Genomic DNA, 20,198 nt, shown 5'->3' with positions numbered 1-20,198 from the left:
CCGATTCAAAGGGCGAGGTGGTCCTTGCTCCTGGTACATTGAGTTGGAGGTGGAGGCATAGAAGCTTTGAGGTGATGAGGGAGCATGGGTATGATAAAAGCTCTGAGAGGGAAAAGTGCTTTGCATACCTTGCATAGGAGGGGCTGTCAGCAAAGGTGGCATATGGTGTGGATGGCCACAGGGAGAAACCATGTTGGATGCAGGTGCTGGCCCTTGCTGAAGAGAAGGACCAAGACTTTGCTGTATTTGTCACAATCCTTTGAGGTAGTAGCAATCCTTGTCCTCATGTCCAGATTTTTCACAGAAGTAGCAGTAAACCCGAAGGGGGCATTCCTTTGGAGGGTTCCGTGGAGAGCGGCATGAGCTACACCAAACCGTAGCCTTAGTCTCTTGCTGACACTTGAGCTCTTCTAGCTCGCGCTTAATCTGTTCGAATGCCTCGTGATGTAGAGGCTTCTCTTGTCTAAAAGAGAAGGACCTCTCCTCTTGAAGAGCTCGCTGTAACTTTAGGGCTTCCAATTCCCTGCGTAAAGAAGTTAAAGGATGAGGACTTTCCAAAAACACAGAGGGGGTCTCTATGTGAGGGGGGTTTGTGAACAGCTTCCTGGCCCCCTCTATCCTCGTAGCAGCTGCGATGAACTCTTCTAGAGTGGCATCGGGTAGGAGACTCTCTCATAGTTTTTGCTGAGAACTTTTGGGAAGCGCCTTCTGTACCCACTTCTTAACCATAAATTCACCTGGTTGCTAGGGAAGCTTGGCAACCAAAGACTTAGTTTTCGTCATAAGTTCTGCAAAAGTCTCCTCTAGCTGGAGCACCATGTTGGCCAACTCATCCAACACCTTCTCTTGGTAGTCAGCTGGCCTGAAAGCTGCACAGATCTTAAGGCTGCCCAAGTTGCAAAATGTTTCTCTGCAAACTGACTGTACCATTTGTCTGCTAAGCCATCCAAGGTGGATGGAAAGAGTACCAAATAAGCATCTTCCCTGTTAAGACCCCGACCCCTACAGAGAGATACAAACCTCCTTGCATGGTTGTCAGCATCTTCTGAAGAGAGTCCTTTGAATGTAGGGAACTTGATGTTTACCTTAGCCAAAACGCTAGCCAACGGCTCCATGGCCCCTTGCTGAGCCTGTTGCTCAATAGCCTGCTGTAGCAGAATAGGAGAGAGCTTTACTGGAGAAGGTGATCTGGAAGATGTGGAACCGGAGGGAGGAATGGGTGATGTCGTATGTGGAGGTATGGTTGATGAGGTTGATGGACTTCTAATAGGTTCCAAGGGTCGTCTTCTGTTGTAGTACTTCAGAGGACTCAGTAGTGCGCTTTGACGCTCGACTGACCTCCTTGTATGGGTCATGCAACGACCACCAAACCAACCAAGATTTTGGGCAAGAAAACCTTGAATTGGCTGAAGACTGGTCTAGACTCTACTAGACCAGGCAAGTGACTAGACTGGGCTGGACCAGGGATGAGGAGGACTAGACCAGGCTGGACTAGGGACGAGGAAGACTAGACCAGGGCTAGAGATGACTAGACCAGTTGGCCCAGGCGAGAGGAGATCAGTGCAAGGCAAGGTAGGCGAAGCTAGATAGACCCAACTAGCTTCAAATCTCAAAGTGAGATTTCAGTTGAGGTCCCACCGTGATCGCAAATGAGAGCACCTGTAGCGCGGATAATGTGTCCTACTCTCTACAGTGGGTGGTCCTCAGTGCAATGTGCGTGACAATCTCACTCAAACAGACTGAAAAGAAAGGAAACAATAAACATCCACAGAGCTCACAAAGACACAACAGTAGACCAGAACATATGACTCGACTATCTCAAAGACTGATACAGACTCTGGCGTGGTAGCACACTCAGCTCCAGCCCAAGACTCACAGGTACAATGGGGGTGTCGAGGCTCCGATGTGCAGGGATGGTGAATCAGTGCCCTGTGTATAGACTCACTGCTCTCGACGACGATGCCGGACCAAAGGTGAAGATCATCCCGATGACCAACCGCTACTACTCATATGTAACACCATAAAGAGCCACCAACGGCTCATAAATGTCAGCCATGTGGTGACCTGGCCATGATGTCCACTAGAGCACCGTCGGTACCCTGCCACGTGTCATTCCCTAGCCCAAAGGGTCCGTTCAGTGTGAAACAGCCTAGACCAATTGTACTAACCGTGTCCTGTGAAAGTGACATTGCAGCCTGCTATAGTAGCTTGAAATGCTTGCCATGGAAACCCTAGCAGATTATAACTTGAAATTTCTCAATATCTCACAGTAGATGTCTCTTCACGAGCAAATGACGTTGGAGGTCCAGTACGATTGCTCTCTTGGGACTATCATCACCACCAAAGAAACACTCTTTGTCCAAGAGCTGATGGACCATGTTGTGCTCGGCCACGACCCTATGGAACGAACCTAACTCTAATTTTTGGTGCAGGTTTCAAGATGGAAAGTCATTCGACTTTTCGAGCTCGACTGCTGTGGAGATTGCTTTTCAAGTTTGAAATCTATTTGAGAACTTGTTTGGTGATCCTGTTTCGAATTTGTTTGAAATGGATGGTATCTGTTTTGGACCTGTCTTTGTGCCGATTTGAAATGTTGACTCTGTTTTTAAATACTGCTTTCAATGATTGGTGATTTTATTCCCGGGTGGAGAAGTGAGAAATACTGTTTTGGTATTGTTTGAACCTCGGAACAACGCAGGCCGATGCCTGGGGAGCGTTTCGTTGTATGCTAGAAAACCTCCGAACGACGTAGGCCGATGCCTGGGGAGCGTTTCGTTGTATGCTAGAAAACCTCCGAACGACATAGGCCGATGCCTGGGGAGCGTTTGGTTGTATGCTTGAACCTCCAAGCGACACAGACTACGGTCTGGGGAGCGTTTGGTTGTACAATCCTCTGAGCTCATGACCCGGACCTTTTTTGGTTATTTGTGGGGGGAGTGACGAGGTAGTCGTTGAGTAGCTTCACACCGCAGACCGTTTGTCTCGGGGGAGTGCTTATCGGCGCTGTTTGTTGTGTCTTGTAACATGCATATGTAAGCATTTATTTGTGTTGCATTGTGATGTGCCAACTACTGAATATTCCTAATTGGATGAGATTGCATGGGTATGTAATTTTAGTGCATCAAGACACCCGTGGAAGATCGGTACGGTCTAGGTGTGATGGCTAATTTTACTATGCCGGAATATCAAGAGTTCTGATCTGGACGAAAGGAGAAGCTAACTCCTTGCTCAAAAGAGCCGAAAGGAGAAGCTAGCTCCTTGATCAAATGAGCCGAAAGAAGAAGCTAACCCCTTAACAAAAAGAGCAAACTGATTGTCCCTTGGAAATTTTTTGAGCTAACTTGAGTTGTTTTGCAGATATGCTGTAATCGTTGACAATTACTCTCTTTCAAGAAGGGGAGATGTCACAAACTGCTTACGTGTCAAAGCCTAAAGAATGGAGCCAACTTACAAATGTCGACCGAGGGGCCTAAACCCTAAGAAGAACAAGTAACAGAAGAAGAAGTCCTACCAACTTATGGGGACCCCGTCCGATGGGGCCCCAAGTGACATAAAAGGAAAATAAAGCAGGACCCACACACACCCCCAAGAAATTGCGCAAACTGATGACGTGGCAGATTTTCAAAAATTGCGCTGGCATGATGACGTGGCAAGCTGTACGGATCTCCGCGTTTTGCGCTGACTGTTGACGTGGCAGCTGTACAGATTTTCGGATTTTATGCTGGCGTCTTTTTGGCTTTGCTTTTGGACCAGATGCTTTTGAGTGTGAAGGCTTTTTACTGTAAACTACTTTTGGGTCCTAGGGCCTTTAAATATGAGGTTAGGGCTCATTCTCTGGCATGGTTCCTAGTGAAGGTGCAGAGTCTGGAGTACCGGCTTGTATTGTGTTGATGCAATATAAACAAACATCGAAAGGGACGCCAAGGTTTGGGGCCAATACTCTCTGGTTCTTTTCTAGTTCTTTTGTACCCAGACATGGTATTAGATTCACTATTTTGTAACTGATTGGTCTCATAGGTCATTTTGGCCTTTTGAAGACGTTAATATAACATTTCATTTCATTTCATTTCTGGGGTGGAATTCCGCCACTCCGTGTCACGTGTTCTCTCTCTCTCTCTCTCTCTCTCTCTCTCTCTCTCTCTCTCTCTCTCTCTCTCTCTCTCTCCCCCCCCTAGTTCAGTTGTTATTGAAGTGCTAAAAGTCTGTCAGTCTGTTCTTTTCTATTGGCACGTGGTGCCCGTCTTGTGACAACTCGAGCGAAGAAGACAGAAAAGGCAAAAAGCGAAGCAAAAAGCAAAGGTTCGGAAAGGGCAATAAAAAGGCAAAGAAGCTTAAATCTCACCCCGTGGTTGATAGTTCTACAGAGAACTCGTCTTCAGATAGTTCGGACTCTGGCGACAGCAGCTTTTACGCAAAGAAGAAGAATCTATACTATGCATGAAGCACAAAGGGATTCCGGCTGACACGTGGCAAAAAATGCGATGTCCGACTGGAATCTCCTGAAGTTGCCTCCTGCCTGCGCTCACATTCGACACTGTTTTCACCTCCAAGGACCCATGGGCTCCACGCTGAACCTTGAGCGTTATATCCCACTCTTTTCCTTTTGATAGGGTCAAGCTGAGTCAGTACAGCATGCAGCAACCCGTGAGCACATCGCATGAATAAAATTGCTCCTCTCTCTCTCTCTCTCTCTCTCTCTCTCTCTCTCTCTCTCTCTCTCTCTCTCTCTCTCTCTCTCTCTCTCTCTCTCTCTCTCTCGCTCGCTCTCTCTCTCTAAACACACACACAGACACACGTACAACGCATGAATAAACACTTACAGAGTATTGCTCCTCTCTCTCTCTCTCTCTAAACACGCACACACGTACGTGCAGAAACAATGATGAGCATTGGGCTCTGTGGCGTTTATGGGATGTTTCTCTCTCCAGTGTTCAGGAAAAATGTGTCTCAGCTTCATATCGTGCCGTTTTTAATTTCAAAAAATGCCGGTTGAAGGCAAGGGGAAAGGGAGAAATTCCACCCCAAAATAGAGAAACATAGTAAAAACCTTAAAAAAGAAGGTATTTTTAAAATTTTCCTCTTGGCAAATTCAAGGAATGGAATTATGTTTGGAAAAATGATTTTTCTGGACCACTCTCTCTCCACAGATTCCACACACACACACATGTATGCGGAAATAGTAACGAGTATTGGTAAATAGTCTGATGTTTGGAATGAGTAGTCAGGACTAAGAACAGGGATATTCTTGAGATAGTTTGGATGCGGAGGCTCAGATGAATGTAGTAGTACGAACATCTCTCTTTCTCTCTTTTTGGACGTCGATTGCAACAACTAGGCACAATGCTGCTCTCTCTCTCTAATGTTGCATGGGTGGCAGATTCTCCTTCGTGAGAAAGTTTTAAGTGTACCCTTTTTTTCTTTGGTTGAAAAGAAATGCCAAGATTTCAATCGTATCACCACCAGGGTTTAATGGTTCGAACTTCGGATCAATCAACCCTCCAAATTCCTCCAAATTTGACACCTTCCATCCCACAAGAATGACCAATAGCACCTTCTCTCTCTCTCTCTCTCTCTCTCTCTCTCTCTCTCTCTCTCTCTCTCTCTCTCTCTCTCTTTTGTGGGTGCATCCCCATTTCGGGAGACAGAGTTGAGCGACCTGCTCCAGAAGAGACATGCGTGTCTTTTTCTTCTCAAATAGAAAAAGCAACGTGCATCGTGTACTATATTTTTAATCGGCTCAAATCCAGCTAGATTCTAAGCTTGCCTTGAAGAAAATTGGTCAAACTTTGTAAGTATTAGTATTACTGTAAATACAAGCAAATGCTTCAAATTTTGACAAAGAAACCACGAGAGTTTTACATGTGCCCTTATTTTCTTCGCTTAGGAAAAATGTTTCTGTGGCAAGGGGTTGGCAACACCCTTCTCGATCCTTCTTGCTATACCCCCCTCTTTGTTGAACTCTTCACTCCCATAGAGCATGATAAAGGTCCTTTTACTATACCTATAGCAACAATGTCATGTATTATCTAATACTATCTATACTACTTTTCACCAGGCTCATCCGCTAGGACTTGACTCAGCTAGACACCAGGAGGACATGGATACAACCAGCACAGGAGCTGGGCACGAAGATGGCTTTCTACAGAGAGCATCTCCTCCAGCTTACGGTTGATGGCTTTGTGACGAGGCTGAGATACATGGACACCCACTTGTCTCATGGGATACGATGTGCTATCGGCCAGATACGTACATCTTCACACCAGCTGCGGATCGAGACTAGGAGATACAGCAGAGTACCAGCAGAGGCCAGGACATGCCCCCTGTGTGACATCGAGCCAGAGACAGAGTTGCACTACACATGCCACTGCCCCGTCTACTATGAGATACGAGGCCGCTTCCATTGCTTGTTCAGAGAGGGCTTTGGACCATTCTCCAGAGTCATGCAGTACAAGGATCAGAGATGCTTGGGCTTGTTTTTGCTCGAGCTACGCAGACACAGAGAGAGCCTGATGAGAGGAGAGGCTAGCTAGTCCCAGAGACAGATCACAGATTTCTTTAGAGCTGTCACTGGACACCCGGAGGAGTTACTACCACAGCAGAGCTTGTCGTCTCACACCAGAGGCACACTGATCGACCGAGCGACTGAGCTTGGAAGATCCAGACGCCCACGACTGCGGAGGACTACACAACATCAACGGAGGCTGCATCAGAGGATTCGGATCACTTTGGCTCGACATGCACGACGCCCGGTCAGACTACTGACCATGGAGGAGATTGATGAGATCCGCCAGCGACCGATGCTGGATCTCTTGTGATCTAGATATCCCAGCTAGCTGTTGTTCACACCTAGTAGTTTAGGATTCCATAGTATTTTATTGTGGCATTTTTCATTTCATTTTTGTCTTTGTTGTCATCTTGTTACTTTGACTCTGACTTTGTATCAGATCCACCACATTGTAACTTTCTGGTCTCATAGGTCACTTTGGCCTTTTGAAGACGTTAATATAACATTTCATTTCTCTCTCTCTCTCTCTCTCTCTCTCTCTCTCTCTCTCTCTCTCACACACACACACACACACACACACACACACACACACACACCCCACGAAGCAGATCTTCTTGCCATCTATACTATAGATGAAGAGGAGAGGAATTCAGGCAGCCAGGTGTCAGCATAAGCTTCATTCAAAATTCAAGCCAGTGTGCCTTGTGCCCTGTGCTCTGCACGACGTGAAACAGTGGACAGGCGAGAGCACAGAGACACTTAGAGAGAGAGAGAGAGAGAGAGCCTCAGCCCAGTGCTTTGACGCAGAGAGAGAGAGAGAGAGAATCGTGACAGCGTGAGCCTCAGCTTCAGCACACATAGTGTGGAACCCGATGACGAGGGCGATGATGATGAAGCAGGCCCCAAGGCCGGCGGCGGTCAAGTTTGCTCACTCAGGTGGGTTGCAATTCGCAAGTCCCTGCGCTAAGAGAGAGAACCCTACCGGTGTCGTCTTGAGAGAGAGAGAGAGAGAGAGAGAGAGAGAGAGAGAGAGAGAGAGAGAGAGAGAGAGAATCGTGACAATGCTTTGATGGAGAGACAGAGAGAGAGAGCCTCAGGCCAGCACTTTGACACGGGGAGAGAGAGAGAGAGAGAGCTATGCAGCCTGCTCCTTTCCTTGAATTTTTCCAGACATACAAAATTCCTTTCCTTGAATTTGCCAAGATGAATTTCTTTAAAATTACATTGTTTTATGGGGTTTTATGCTAATTTTCTCTATTTTGAAGCAGAATTTCTCCTTTTGTGCTTGCCCTCCACCGTCATTTTTGAAATTGAAAACAGCACGATATTAGACACATTTTTTCCCGAACATTGCCTCCGTTCAATAGGTTGTTTTGATTTTCCAACCGGCTCAAGGCTGAGTTGAGGCACACTTTTCCTCTACAGTGTCAATGACAATGACATTGTCACAAAAAGAGAGAGAGAGAGAGAGAGAGAGAGAGAGAGAGAGAGAGAGAGAGAGAGAGAGAGATTGTGTTCCCCATGGAGAGGAATTGATGGTGACCATTGCTATCACAAAAACCATTTTCCCAAACATATAAAATTCCTTTTCTTAAATTTGTCAAGAGGAAAAATTTAAAAGTAAGGTCATTTTTTCAAAATTTTACACTATTTTTCTTTATTTTGGGGCAGAATTTCTTTATGCTTGCCTTCAACCAGCATTTTTGAAATTGAAGACGGCACGATATTAAGCTTTGACACATTTTTCCTAAACATTGTATCGTAGTAATTAGGCGGGATGACCTGCATTCCGTAGTGGAGCGGGGGAGGCGACTTGAGGGAAGCAAACTTAGGACTCGAGGAGGACAATTGAGGTCAGTGCTACTCGAGCATGACCATAGAAGTCCTGTCTTTGAGCGGAAAGGCTGCTCTCATCAGACCTTGCATCAGACAACGTCCCTTCTTTCAATGCGAAAGCTGCTATGAGGTTAGCATCCCGCCTTTCAGTGCGAAAGCTGCTCTGAGGTCAGCATCCCTTTAGTGACGAGGGCAATGATGAGGAAGATGACGCTGCTGGTGATGATGATGCAGATGAGGACCCAATTCTTGCAAAGCTCCGAAGAGTTGAATAATTCCACCTGCTCAATCATACTTTATCCAATGGCAATCACCCATTGGTTTAGAATTTTGCTATGCTTAGCTAAGTTTCTGCCCAAAGACGCTTTAGGAGCCAGGTTTTTCGGTTCTAGCTCATCATAGCAAACATAGGCTATTGGGCCATGGCTATGCTGGTAGACACACACACACACACACACACACACACACACACACACACACACACACACACACACACATAGAGTGAGTGCCACTAAACGTAGCAAGTCGTGACTATAAACACGTGCGCACACTTACGGGTCCATGTTCGTGATAGATGCGAAGCAAGTTGTGAACTGGGTTGCTGTTGGAGGATATCGAGTTTGGACTTTGCAAAAGTTGTACACATGTTCCAGATTGTTACCTGCTGAATGGGGATGGCAATGGGCATGGGAAATGATCGAACACAATTGCACTGCATGGCATATAGATGAAGAGTCGGATACAATTTACATTAGGTTGCTTGATCCTTATTTAATTCCCAATCTTAGGCTCCTGGTCTTAAAGCAAGAGCTTGGGTTCATTCGTCATTACAAATTTACTTGAGTTGGATCCAAAAAATAGATTTAAGAGAAGTATGTCGAGCTCCAGCTCTATAGCTTGATCCTGTTGAAATAGCACGACTAAGAGTGGTATGTAGATATTTAATTGAAAAGCTACAAAATCAATTTTGGTTTGAAATCTCTCTTTATTGATGTGCTTTTGTGTAATTAATCTCTCTCTCTCTCTCTCTCTCTCTCTCTCTCTCTCTCTCTCTCTCTCTCTCTCTCTCTCTCTCTCTCTCTCATTGAAGGTAGAGAGAGAAAGGACAATCAGTATGAAATGTTTGCAAGCATAAGTGAAAATGCACAATAATTCGCACGATAATCTTCTCCCTCTCTCTCTCTCTCTCTCCCAACATGGAGTGGAATAAATCGACATTTGACATCATGTAAACAAGTATCACTAAGTTAATTTAATTTGTGTCATAGTAAGAGCGAGCGAGACCCGCCGGTAGGCGGGTCGCGCAAGCTAGTTTTTATAAAGCCAACCAGTATGAATTTCTGGAAGATAAAAGCAAGAAAGTCCGAGAGTTTAGAGAAGGTGGACAATCAATTAAATTTGACACGTTTTCTAGATATCGAGATGCTTCGAAAGCTTTCGCTTTCATACAGCAGTTTGATATAGCTTTCTCTGGAGGGCGTTACTCAGAGCACTCCAAGAGTCCGAGGGCTGCTTCTTACTTCCCAGGAAATGTTCGCACTTGGTGGTCCGCGCGTCTATTGAACAAGACAGCGCCAGTTAAATGGCTGAAATTTAAAAGGCTTTTTATTTCTTTTTGGCTGACTCGAGAGTATGAACGTGACATACGAACTGCTTGGAACCATCTTCGGATGACCAAGAAGGATACAGTGGACGCTTATTGCGAGAGATTCTAGAGCTCTTTTCTACCAGCCTCTTCATTTAAGAAGATCTCGTTCAAAGAACAAATTGAGCGGTTTACCTTGGGTCTTTCTACAGAGATCCGAGATCACTGCTTAGAACAAAAGTCAGCTTCCATTCAAGAGCTGATGAGTCATCCGAAACGGGGTTTTGCCATTAACTTAGGCAGTTTGACCTACCCCACATATGAGATCATGACGCAAAGAACTGAACAAACTTCGGGAAATGAAATTAGAAAGAAGAAGAGCACCCCAGAAATGAAAGAAAAGGATGCACGACCCCAGCTCACTCGTCGAGAGAGGATCAGCTATATCAAAGAGGGAAAGTGTTTTGAATGCGGGGAAACTCCGCATATCTTCGCGAAGTGCCCTAACAAGGCAACGAATGAATAGGATGAAGAAAGGCTAGAAAGTTCCAAAGCAGTTGAGGGACGTGGCAGAAAAGGCAGATAAAAAGCAGAACTGGTACCACATTGCGTGGAGCTTGAACCGAATCAAATGACAAACTTCGCCGCTTTTAGGGCAAAGTGAAGGATCAGGAAGCCCTCTTTTCTTTGATGAAGGAGCCAAGGCCAACTTCTTTTCACTTAGAATTGGCAGCTCGATTTGGAATTACGCCCGACAGGTTGAGGCCACAGGCGGAGGTAGTTTGAGTGGCACCCGGATGGGATGTTGCCATTACACCTATCATTGGCAAACTTCGTTTGCAATGATAGGGGTGTTTAGGGCACGAGGATTTCTACGTAATTTCCTTAGGAGATTGTGACGTCCTACTCGAAATCCCTTGGTACCACAAGAACAACGCCGTGGTTGACTACAAGGGCCAAGAAAGAGACTTTGACAAAAGAAGGGTTCAGAGATTGTACTTAATGAACTTCAGTTTCTTTACTCACTTTTTTTTGGGAGAGAACTGAACGATGAATGAAGGTCGAATATGTTCTGACCTGAACAAAGAATGCCAAGATTTTTCTCCACACTCATGCCGATTGCTTTTCAGAGAGCCTACCAGGCGAGTTACCACCAGCTCGTCTTGAGGATCATACCATTGATCTGATACTTGGAATCACACCACTGAACCGGCCACCTTATCGTGTGAGCCGAGCCCAGAGATACACCTGTTCGGGACACATTGTCTCAGCAGCAGGAGTGCATATGGACCCGGCCAAGATAGAGATTAGCCGTGATTGGCCCGATTTGAAGAATGTCCATGAAGTTGAAAGCTTCTTGGGCTTATGTTCTTACTACCGGCGGTTCATCAGAAAGTTTGCAGAGGTTGTTTATCCCTTTGCATGGTCGACATAGAAAGGAGTCCTTTTCTCGTGGGGATCCACAAAAGTGACTGCCTTTCAGGAATCGAAATAAAATTTGACTATAGGACCAGTTTTTGACTTTGCCGGATTTGCAAAAGTTGGTTGAAGTATATTGTGATACTTGTGGTCGTAGTTTCGATGCGGTCTTAATGCAAGAAGGCCAATGTCATTGCCTATGAGAGCCGATTGTTTTCAAGGCCGGAATTGACAGTAGAGATACGTGAGAAAGAGCTTTTGGCGGCTATCCATGCTCTTACTCAGTGGCGAATTACCTACTCGGAGCCAATTTTACTGTTTTCACAGATGGTTGGAGTGTACGCTACTTCTTGTCACAAAAGCAGCGATCGAAAAAGCAGATACGGTGAGCAAACATCTTGTCACAGTTTACTTCCGGATTGTCCATGTGCAGGGATAGAAGAAATTGGTGGCAGATACTTTGTCCCAGAAGCCTTTGGTTCTGGCTATTTCCGTGACACATCATAGAATCTTCGAGGATATGGTCAGTTAGTACGCCACAGATACAGATTTTGCAGATGTATTCAGTTGAATACAGAATGTGGAGGTAGTAGCGGATTGTTTCATTCGGGATGGCTACTTGATGAAGAAAACCATGTTGTGTGTTACACAGCCGTTGAGGGAAAAGGTTCTAACCGAATGCCACTGTCCGCCTTTTACGGGTCACTGCGGCATTGCTACCACCTTGAAAGGGGTAGAGAGATACTTCTTTTGGCCGAGACTCAAGAAGGATGTGGACAGGTTTGTGCACAGTTGCTTGATATGCCAGAAGGTCAAATTTGAAAGGCATAAAGCACAGGGATTGTTACAGCCTTTACCCATACCCACCCACCCCTGGGAAAGTATTGCAATGGATTTAATTTTTGATCTCCCGAGAACACAGTGTGGGCACGATTGTTTATTGCCCAGATCTTCAGATTACATGGCATGCCTGAGACGATTGTCTCCGACAGGGACCCCAGGTTCACGAGTTTGTTTTGGACGGCTATTTGGGAGAACATAGGCACGTGGTTGCAGCTCTTGTCATTGTTCCACCCGCAGACTGACGGGCAATCAGAGATTGCTAATTCAATGGTATTGGATTTCTCTTCTTCGTTGAATCAGAAGACTACTTGGGAAGGGTTTCCACCTTTGGTGGAATATGGCTACAGAAACACGATTAACTCTTTGATGGGGAAGGTGCCATTTGAGATTATTGAATTTTCTACGAAGGTTTCACCCTTCCTTAGCACGAAATGTAAGGATTTTCTTTGAAGCCAACCAGTTCTCAAGGGACTTGGACTTGGTTCGGAAGGCTTTCGAGAAATCTCAGAAAAAGGCAGCAGATCGACTTTGTCGTGATTTGAAATTGAAGGAGAACTATTGGGTGCTCTTACTTTTTGGGAAGGCACACCCGAGAAAGAACAAGGGAAAGGAGCGGCTTCTTTGAAAGCTTAGCATGAGATAGTGTGGACCTTTCCAGATTTTTCGAAAAGATAAATGATGTCTCCTTTGGATTGAAGCTGCCAGAATACTTGGAGGATTCACAATGTTTTTCATGCGAGTCTCTTGAAGCCTTTTGAAGGCGATGTGCCTCATGATGAGCAACCCGAAATGGATGAAAACGACCAGATACTCGTCCCAAAACAGAAATTGGCACATAAAGAACAAGGGTAAAGTGAGAAGGCGGTTCTTGGTTAAATTCAAGAACTATCCTACATTGGATGCGAAGTGGATGGAGGAGGAGGACCTAGCAAATACTCCTGAGATTGTGAAACTTTACCTTGAAGCTTTTGGTTTAGCATAGTCTATTCCAAATGGAACCCCGAATTTAGCTTGGCCGGATATCTGGTGCATTGGGTATGCACAAGAGGGGAGTTACTCCGCTCCTTTGTCAACAAATGCCTCGATTTTTGATACTAGAGTCACTGATGTCTCTTTGAGCTTCAGGGATACTGAGAGCTGACAGTATTCTGCTGTATGACTTTATGAACTGGAATTCTCGAACATGATACTGACTTGTTCTTGACTTGTTTAAGTGCAGGAACTGATAGACGAAATGACTGTAGCATTTCGGTCTGAATGACCTCGATAGACATGGTTGCAATAGGGATTAGTCAATTGGGCATCTATGAGGTTTTGAGTGGATCCAGATGCGATTGCTAATTGCATTGTCGATAAATCATGGTCTGAGATCCGGGTGAAAGTTGAATGTGATTTGTCATGTGATGTCTTGTGATGTCAAGTGATGTCCTGTGATGTCGTGTGATGTGACTGTCGATTGGTACATGTGCTAGATGTGTATTCCTAGTGTGTCGGTACTAACAGTCAGTGTCTGCTAAGACAGTTTATGGCCTCTGACTCTTTTGCAGGCGTAATCAAGGGCGATTACAATGCTTTCAAGAGGGGGGTATGTCACAAACAGGTGACATGGCATGATAGGGTAGCAGACCGGACATTCACACACCCTCCCTTGACTGAATGGATTTGAAATGCTGACGTGGCTGGCTGTACGGCAGCCCCGGAAATTGCGGAAGACTTGCCACGTGGCAGCTGTACGGACGCCTGCAAAATGCGGCGCAATTTGCGGCAGCTTGGCTCAGCTTCTGGCAGCGTGGGATTCTACGCAAGGAGTTAGAGAGAGAGAGAGCTTTGATTTAAAAGCTTTGCTTTATTGCCAAGTATGGCTTGAGAGAGAAGATTGAACTGCTTTATTTTTACAAAGCTTTTTATTTTCAGCTTTTTGGGGCTCTGCTTTTAGCATCCCTTGTAAACTCTTTAAATAAGTAGTTTGGGCTCTCACTTCTCAGAGCATCTAGACACAAAGTATAAGAGTGAGTCCCGACTACTCGCTTGTACTTTTGAGTTGCAGATTAATACAAAAAGAAATACCGGAAGGGGCGCCAGTCTTTGGGGCCAATATCTATAGGCACGGAACTGTGCCGGGCCAGTGTCGAATCAATTGTGAACTGTGAACTATTTTGAAGTGAATTCTTGTGGTGTCGTGGTAGAATCTCGACTTGGAGTGTCCAAGTCTGTTATAGCTTACCCCACAGGAGTGGTGCAGTGAGAGAGAGCTGTATCGACAGCTCCTGTGTGACTTGACACTCTGGTTCATTTGGCGGGCCCGTTGCTTCCGCATCCTCCAAGCTCGCCTTTTCCCACCAGCGGAGACTGTTCAGGACTTTTGGCTGGAGTTGATCCATACTCTCAAGGGACAGTTCGAGAGACTTCAGGGCAGCTCCGACCGCATATGGGAGCGTAGAGAGACATTCCTAGGACTGTGGCGCCCTAGGCCTTTCTTCACTATGGTCAGGGGCGAGCCCAGATGGCACTACCATCCACCTGTGTGGCTTTTCCCTTGTCCCATCTCTTGATTTAGCTTTCATTGTACATATTCTGTTTTCATTGGGAGAGTCTCCCGTTATGGTTGATGTAGCCCCCTTTAGTAGAGGTGGTTGTAGCCCTATGGGCAGTTTTATGAACTAATGGAAGGATCTTTTTCTCGGAAAAAAAAAGAGGTAAAAAGTACTTGACGTAAAAGAAGCCACATAAGGAATGTGTCTTTAGGCATTCCTAGGAGCTTCAAAGTTGAAGCTACGAGAAACAGGACAGAAATGAAGAATGACTGTGAGGAATGGAGCCTTGATAAAGAATGGTAGCATTATGATTGAAGAAAGGACACAAATGGGCTTAAGGTCAACTGGAAAATGGTCAGGGAAAAGCTTTAATGAACTCAATAGTCCTAGATTGAAACTACTGCATGCAAAACAAATTCTGCTATTTGTGGAGAAGAAAAACTATGCTAGGTGATGTTTATGAGTACAACCTTCACATCACAGCTAGCAAGCGACTGCATAAGAAACTGACTAAAGTCCATGTGAGTGCTACTTGCTTTGAAGTAGTGATGCAGTGAATCTGCTTCAGGGGAACAACGTACAATATCTGTGGATCAAATAGACATTATCATAGAAGTTGTTCCCTCTGCTTAATTAACATTCGTTTGAAAAATGGGTTGTAGCATGCTGGATTGTCTTTACTAAAGTTAGTGTAGTTATGAAAAGTTGATTCTTCTTCCTGTGAGACTTCAAAATCTTTTAAATTCAAATCAGGTGGGTAACTTCACCACCCTGTTTTCTCTGTGGAGCAAACACCGATGCAATTGCGATGGGAAATCCTACTCACGAAGAGCTGCAGTTTGGTGGAGACCGCGTGGAACTCTTTAGGTAACCTTTAGCTCCTCTATCTTCTAGTGTGGGGCAACAGCAGTAATGTTTTAATCAATCTGGTCCTCTGAAGTTGCTGCTTGTGGTCCTATATTACAACAGGTGTAGAAAGTGCTATTCAACAACCCGATTCCCTCGCTACAATGACACAATGAAGGTTAGCATTGGTTTCCTACTAACTTCTCAACAATCTGAATAACCGTGCATTAGATTTCTTCTGCCTAGTTAGACTAACAAAGTTCTATCTCAGCTTTTAGAGACCCGAAGTGGTCGCTGTGGAGAGTGGGCAAATTGTTTTACCATGTACTGTAGAGCATTTGGCTATCAAGTGCGCCTGGTATGTAATGCAAGGATTCTGATGTTTTATCCTTAAAAAGAGCTGTTGGTGCTATGTAAGTATCATGCCTAGGTTTTCTCTTGGACGTAGGTTCTGGACTTTACCGATCATTTGTGGACAGAATGCTTCTCAAAGTTTCTTGGCAGGTACCGGATTGCATTGGACTCTGTGTGTGACAACTATCACTTATAATAGATGTGCAGGGTTGATTGAAATCCGGCAAATGTTATTTACTAGGGCTTGGTAGGCATTACTGCTCTTAACGTGTTCGAACGGCAGAGCTCGGTCCTATGATACAAATCAATGTATATTTGTGTTGCATCCTGTGTCATCCCAAAGGATAAAAAGCTGAACTGAGAATAAAGACTAGCTAAAGCTAACTGATGAGTGGTGATCATGATGGATAGAGGGTCTAAGGGCTCAGAGTGCAGAACTATACACAAAGGGTGTACAAGCATGATATGAACTTTAGCTAGCACCTTCATGTGCTATATTGGGGATGTTATACTATATACATCTGATCTGAGTTGAGCCGGCGGGCCCTCTTAAGTCTCGTGGTGGAGTTGATCTTTGATCTCTGTCATCCCTCGCAGGTAGAGACGGGGTGTCCGAAGACCAGGTGCTCTCTGTCTCTTTTTTGCCCTGAGTGTCTCTACTCTCTGGAGGGTAACTCCTTTCTATGTGGAGGCCAAAGGTGTGGATCTCTGAATCTCCAAAGGTGCGGTGATCCGTGTTTGACACCTCCCGCCTATTGCTGTCTGGGCGTGTAGTGAGATCTATCTGTGTTGCTGAATTGCCAGTATGATCTAGGATAGTAGGACAGTAGAGTTTGCGTCTTCTGATTGTCCATCAGTTTGTGGATGAAACGAAGATGAGAGCTTTAGCGTAGTGCCCATGTTCTCAAACAATGCCTTCTAGAAAAGACTCGTCATACATGGATCCCTGTCACTAACAATTGACCGAGGCAGCCCGTGATATTTAAAGATATTGCTCATGAATATCTTGACCATGTGTTCTGGCTTTATCTTCTTCTTGTGTTCTTGGAAGATCAAAGATAAAGTCCATCGCTATGCTTTCCCATGGCCTATCAAGGATTGGCAATGGCTGCAACAATCCCGGTTGCTTTTGCCTATCAAATTTGACTTTTTGGCATACTAAGCATGATCTTGCAAATGTGTCAACGTCTTGACGTAAAGCTGGCCAACAGAAAAATGCCTCAACCCCTTTCATTGTCACATCAATTCCACAATGACCAGCATATGGTGGAGCATGACTTCTCATCAAAATCTTCGGCCTTAAGTGTTTAGTAATGCATAACTTTCCATGCATCATGAGAAAGTCATTCTTAAGCATATAGTGCTCATGATGCTGCCCACCAACAAGCTGATTATAGATCCTTGAAAAATCTCAATCTTCAGCATATTGTGTCTTCATTTCGTCTAGTTCACAAGGGTACAGACTTGACACTGTTGAAATTTGGGGCTTTCATGACAACGCATCAGCCACCACATTCTCTTTCCCGTGCCACACGCACAATTTGAAAATGGAACATTGACAAGCATGTGTTTCTCAGAAAACTTCGTTTGTGTGAGAAAATATCGCAAGGTTTGATGATCTATTTGGACAACAAAATCAGCCCCTAGCAGATAGTGTTTCCAATTAGTGAGAGTGTGTATTATTGCCAGCAATTCTTTCGCATAAACTTGCCAGTTCCTTCCGGTCTTCAAAAGAATTCTACTCTCATATGCGACTACTCGGCCATTTTGCATTAGAACTGCACCAAGACTGTGGCCACATGCATCACACTGAACCACAAAAGGTTTTGAAATATCTGGCAAAATGATTACCGGATCTGAACTTTCGAGTGTTTGAAGGCTAGAATTTCCTTTGTTGTCCACTTGAAAGTAACTCCTTTCCCTTGTAGTGCATGTAGTGGAGAAGCAATCTCAGCAAAATTTCGGATGAACCTTCTGTAGTAGGAACATAAGCCTAGAAAGCTTCGAATGTCATCTACGGACTTCAAGTCTGGCCATGACCTAATTGCTTCCACTTTGGCGAGATCCATGTGTACCCCATCCTTCAAAACAATGTGCCCAAGGAAGTGAATCTCTTCCAAAAAGAATTCACTCTTCTTCGCATTAATGAGTAGCATGTTCTTGCGTAATTCATTGAAAATTGCGGTCAAGTGATCCCTATGTTTCTCTTTAGACCTTGAGTAGACAATGATGTCATCAAAGAAGGTACCCACGTAGTTTCAATGTGTCCATCATTCTACTAAATAAGGCAGGAGAAGTTGTGAGACCGAATGGCATGACAAGAAACTCATAGAGACCAAATGTTGTCCTGAACGCAGTCTTATGGACATCTTCTGGCCTAATGTGTATCTGGTGGTACCCACTCTCTAGGTCTATCCTTGTAAACAGTGACGCTCCCTCAAGCCGATCAAGGATTTCATCTATCCTCGGTATGGGAAACCTGTTCTTGATGGTATTCTTATTCAAGGTGTGATAGTCAATGCACATGAACCATCCTTCTTCTACACTAGGAGTACAGGCAAACAAAAAGGGAATGAATTGGACTTAATCATCCTTTTCTCTAAAATCTCGTTGACCTGACTCATAATCTCTTTCTGTTGGGCTGCACTTACCCTGTATGGTGGTCTATTCGGTGGACTAGAACCTAGCACAAGATCCATGGTATGATCCTCAGGTCTCTCAGGAGGTAACTCCCTTGGCAAAGAGTCTGAAAAACAATCACTGAAACCACTCAGAAAAGTTGACTTGTCTTTATCTAAGGTAGACAAATTAGATACAACTTCAGGTACTTCTTTTGCAAAGATCAAATACGCAGAAAGATGATTCTTTATTACAGATGAAATAGCAGAAACAAAAACAATTGGAATAGACTCGCCTTGTAAGGTTTACATCAAGGCCATGAGTCTTTCCTCTATGTACTAGGGTAATCTTTTTGTTGTAAGTATCCACCATAGCATGCAACCTGTAACACCATGGGATACCCAATAACACATCATAGCCCTCAAGTGGCATAATATGAAACTCTTCAGCATCCACATAACTCTGAACGTGTATACGAAGCTTCCCAAAAATGGGAGTAACAGGCTTTGAATGACTTGGGCATGCCAAACCTGCTTCACCTGTCATACCCATTTCCTCTACACGAATGCCCGACTTTGATGCCAATTTTGGTGATATGAAATTTGCATGGGTTCTTGGATCAAATAAAACCATCATTGTCTGGTCTCTAACTTGCCCCAAGCTCTGCACAATTCCGTAGCATCTATGTTTGGCTGGTCACCTACCAAATCTGGGACAAGTCATGCACTAGGCTTTGGGGACCTAGACTTTGTTGTATTTTCCGTAATCCCTTGATATAGTAGCAATCCTTGTCTTCATTCCCAGACTTTTCGCAGAAGTGGCAATAGGTCCGAAGGGGACAGTCTTGTGGAGGGTGTTTTGGAGAGCGACATGAGCTGCACCATACCATAGCCTTAGTCTCCTATTGAGACCTAAGCTCTTCTAGCTCTCTCTTGATTTGATCCAAAGCGTCATGATGGGGGGGTTTCTCCTGTCTGAGAGAGATTGATTTCTCCTCTTGAAGAGCGCGTTGTAGTTATAGGGCTTCAAGTTCCTTGCGTAAAGAAGTCAAAGGGTCAGATGGACTCTCCAAGAGTACAGAGGCAGTCTCTACCTGAGAAGAGTCGGTAAACAGCTTCCTTGCCCTCTCTATCCTAGTAGCAGCGGCAAAAACTCCTCCAAGGTAGCATCAGGTCGGAGATTCTCTCTCAGGTTTTGCTGAGAAGTCTTTGGAACAGCCTTCGGAAGCTTGGCGACCAGAGACTTTGTTCAGGTCATGAGTTCTGCAAAAGTCTCTTTGGGCTGAAGCATTAGGTTGGCCAACTCATCTAGAACCCTTTCTTGGAAGTCCCCTGGTTTGAAAGCTTCACAAAACTGTTATCGTAAAGCTGCCCAAGTTGAAAAGTGGTTCTCTTCAAACTGACTATACCATTTGTCTGCCAAACCATCCAATGCTGATGGAAACAACACCAAATAAGCATCTTCTCTATTTAGACTACGACCTCTATAGAGAGATACAAACCTCCTTGCATGGTCGTCTGCATCTTCTGAGGAGAGTCCCTTGAAAGTAGGAAACTTGATGTTTACCTTGGCCAAGACACTGGTCAACGCCTCCATGGCCGCTTGCTCAAGAGCCCGTTGCTCAATAGCTTGCAGTAACAAAATGGGAAAGAGCTTT

At 44.8% G+C, this 20,198-nt stretch overlaps 1 protein-coding gene across 1 annotated transcript in view; it reads left to right on the top strand.

Moving 5' to 3' along the window:
- The window catches only part of PNG1 (peptide-N-glycanase 1), a 200,728-nt gene that overhangs the window by 154,771 nt on the left and 25,759 nt on the right, over positions 1-20,198 (top strand). Inside the window, exons 6-9 of the mRNA XM_086503384.1 lie at positions 15,476-15,589; positions 15,692-15,746; positions 15,840-15,926; positions 16,017-16,072. Coding sequence (XP_086359510.1) covers positions 15,476-15,589; positions 15,692-15,746; positions 15,840-15,926; positions 16,017-16,072 — 312 coding nt within the window. The remainder of the gene's footprint in view (positions 1-15,475; positions 15,590-15,691; positions 15,747-15,839; positions 15,927-16,016; positions 16,073-20,198) is intronic.

This window comes from Adiantum capillus-veneris, chromosome 27 (assembly GCF_014529385.1).
Source record: "Adiantum capillus-veneris isolate H3 chromosome 27, ASM1452938v2, whole genome shotgun sequence".
Classification (NCBI taxonomy): domain Eukaryota; kingdom Viridiplantae; phylum Streptophyta; class Polypodiopsida; order Polypodiales; family Pteridaceae; genus Adiantum; species Adiantum capillus-veneris.
This window is presented reverse-complemented; position numbering and strand designations above follow the sequence as displayed.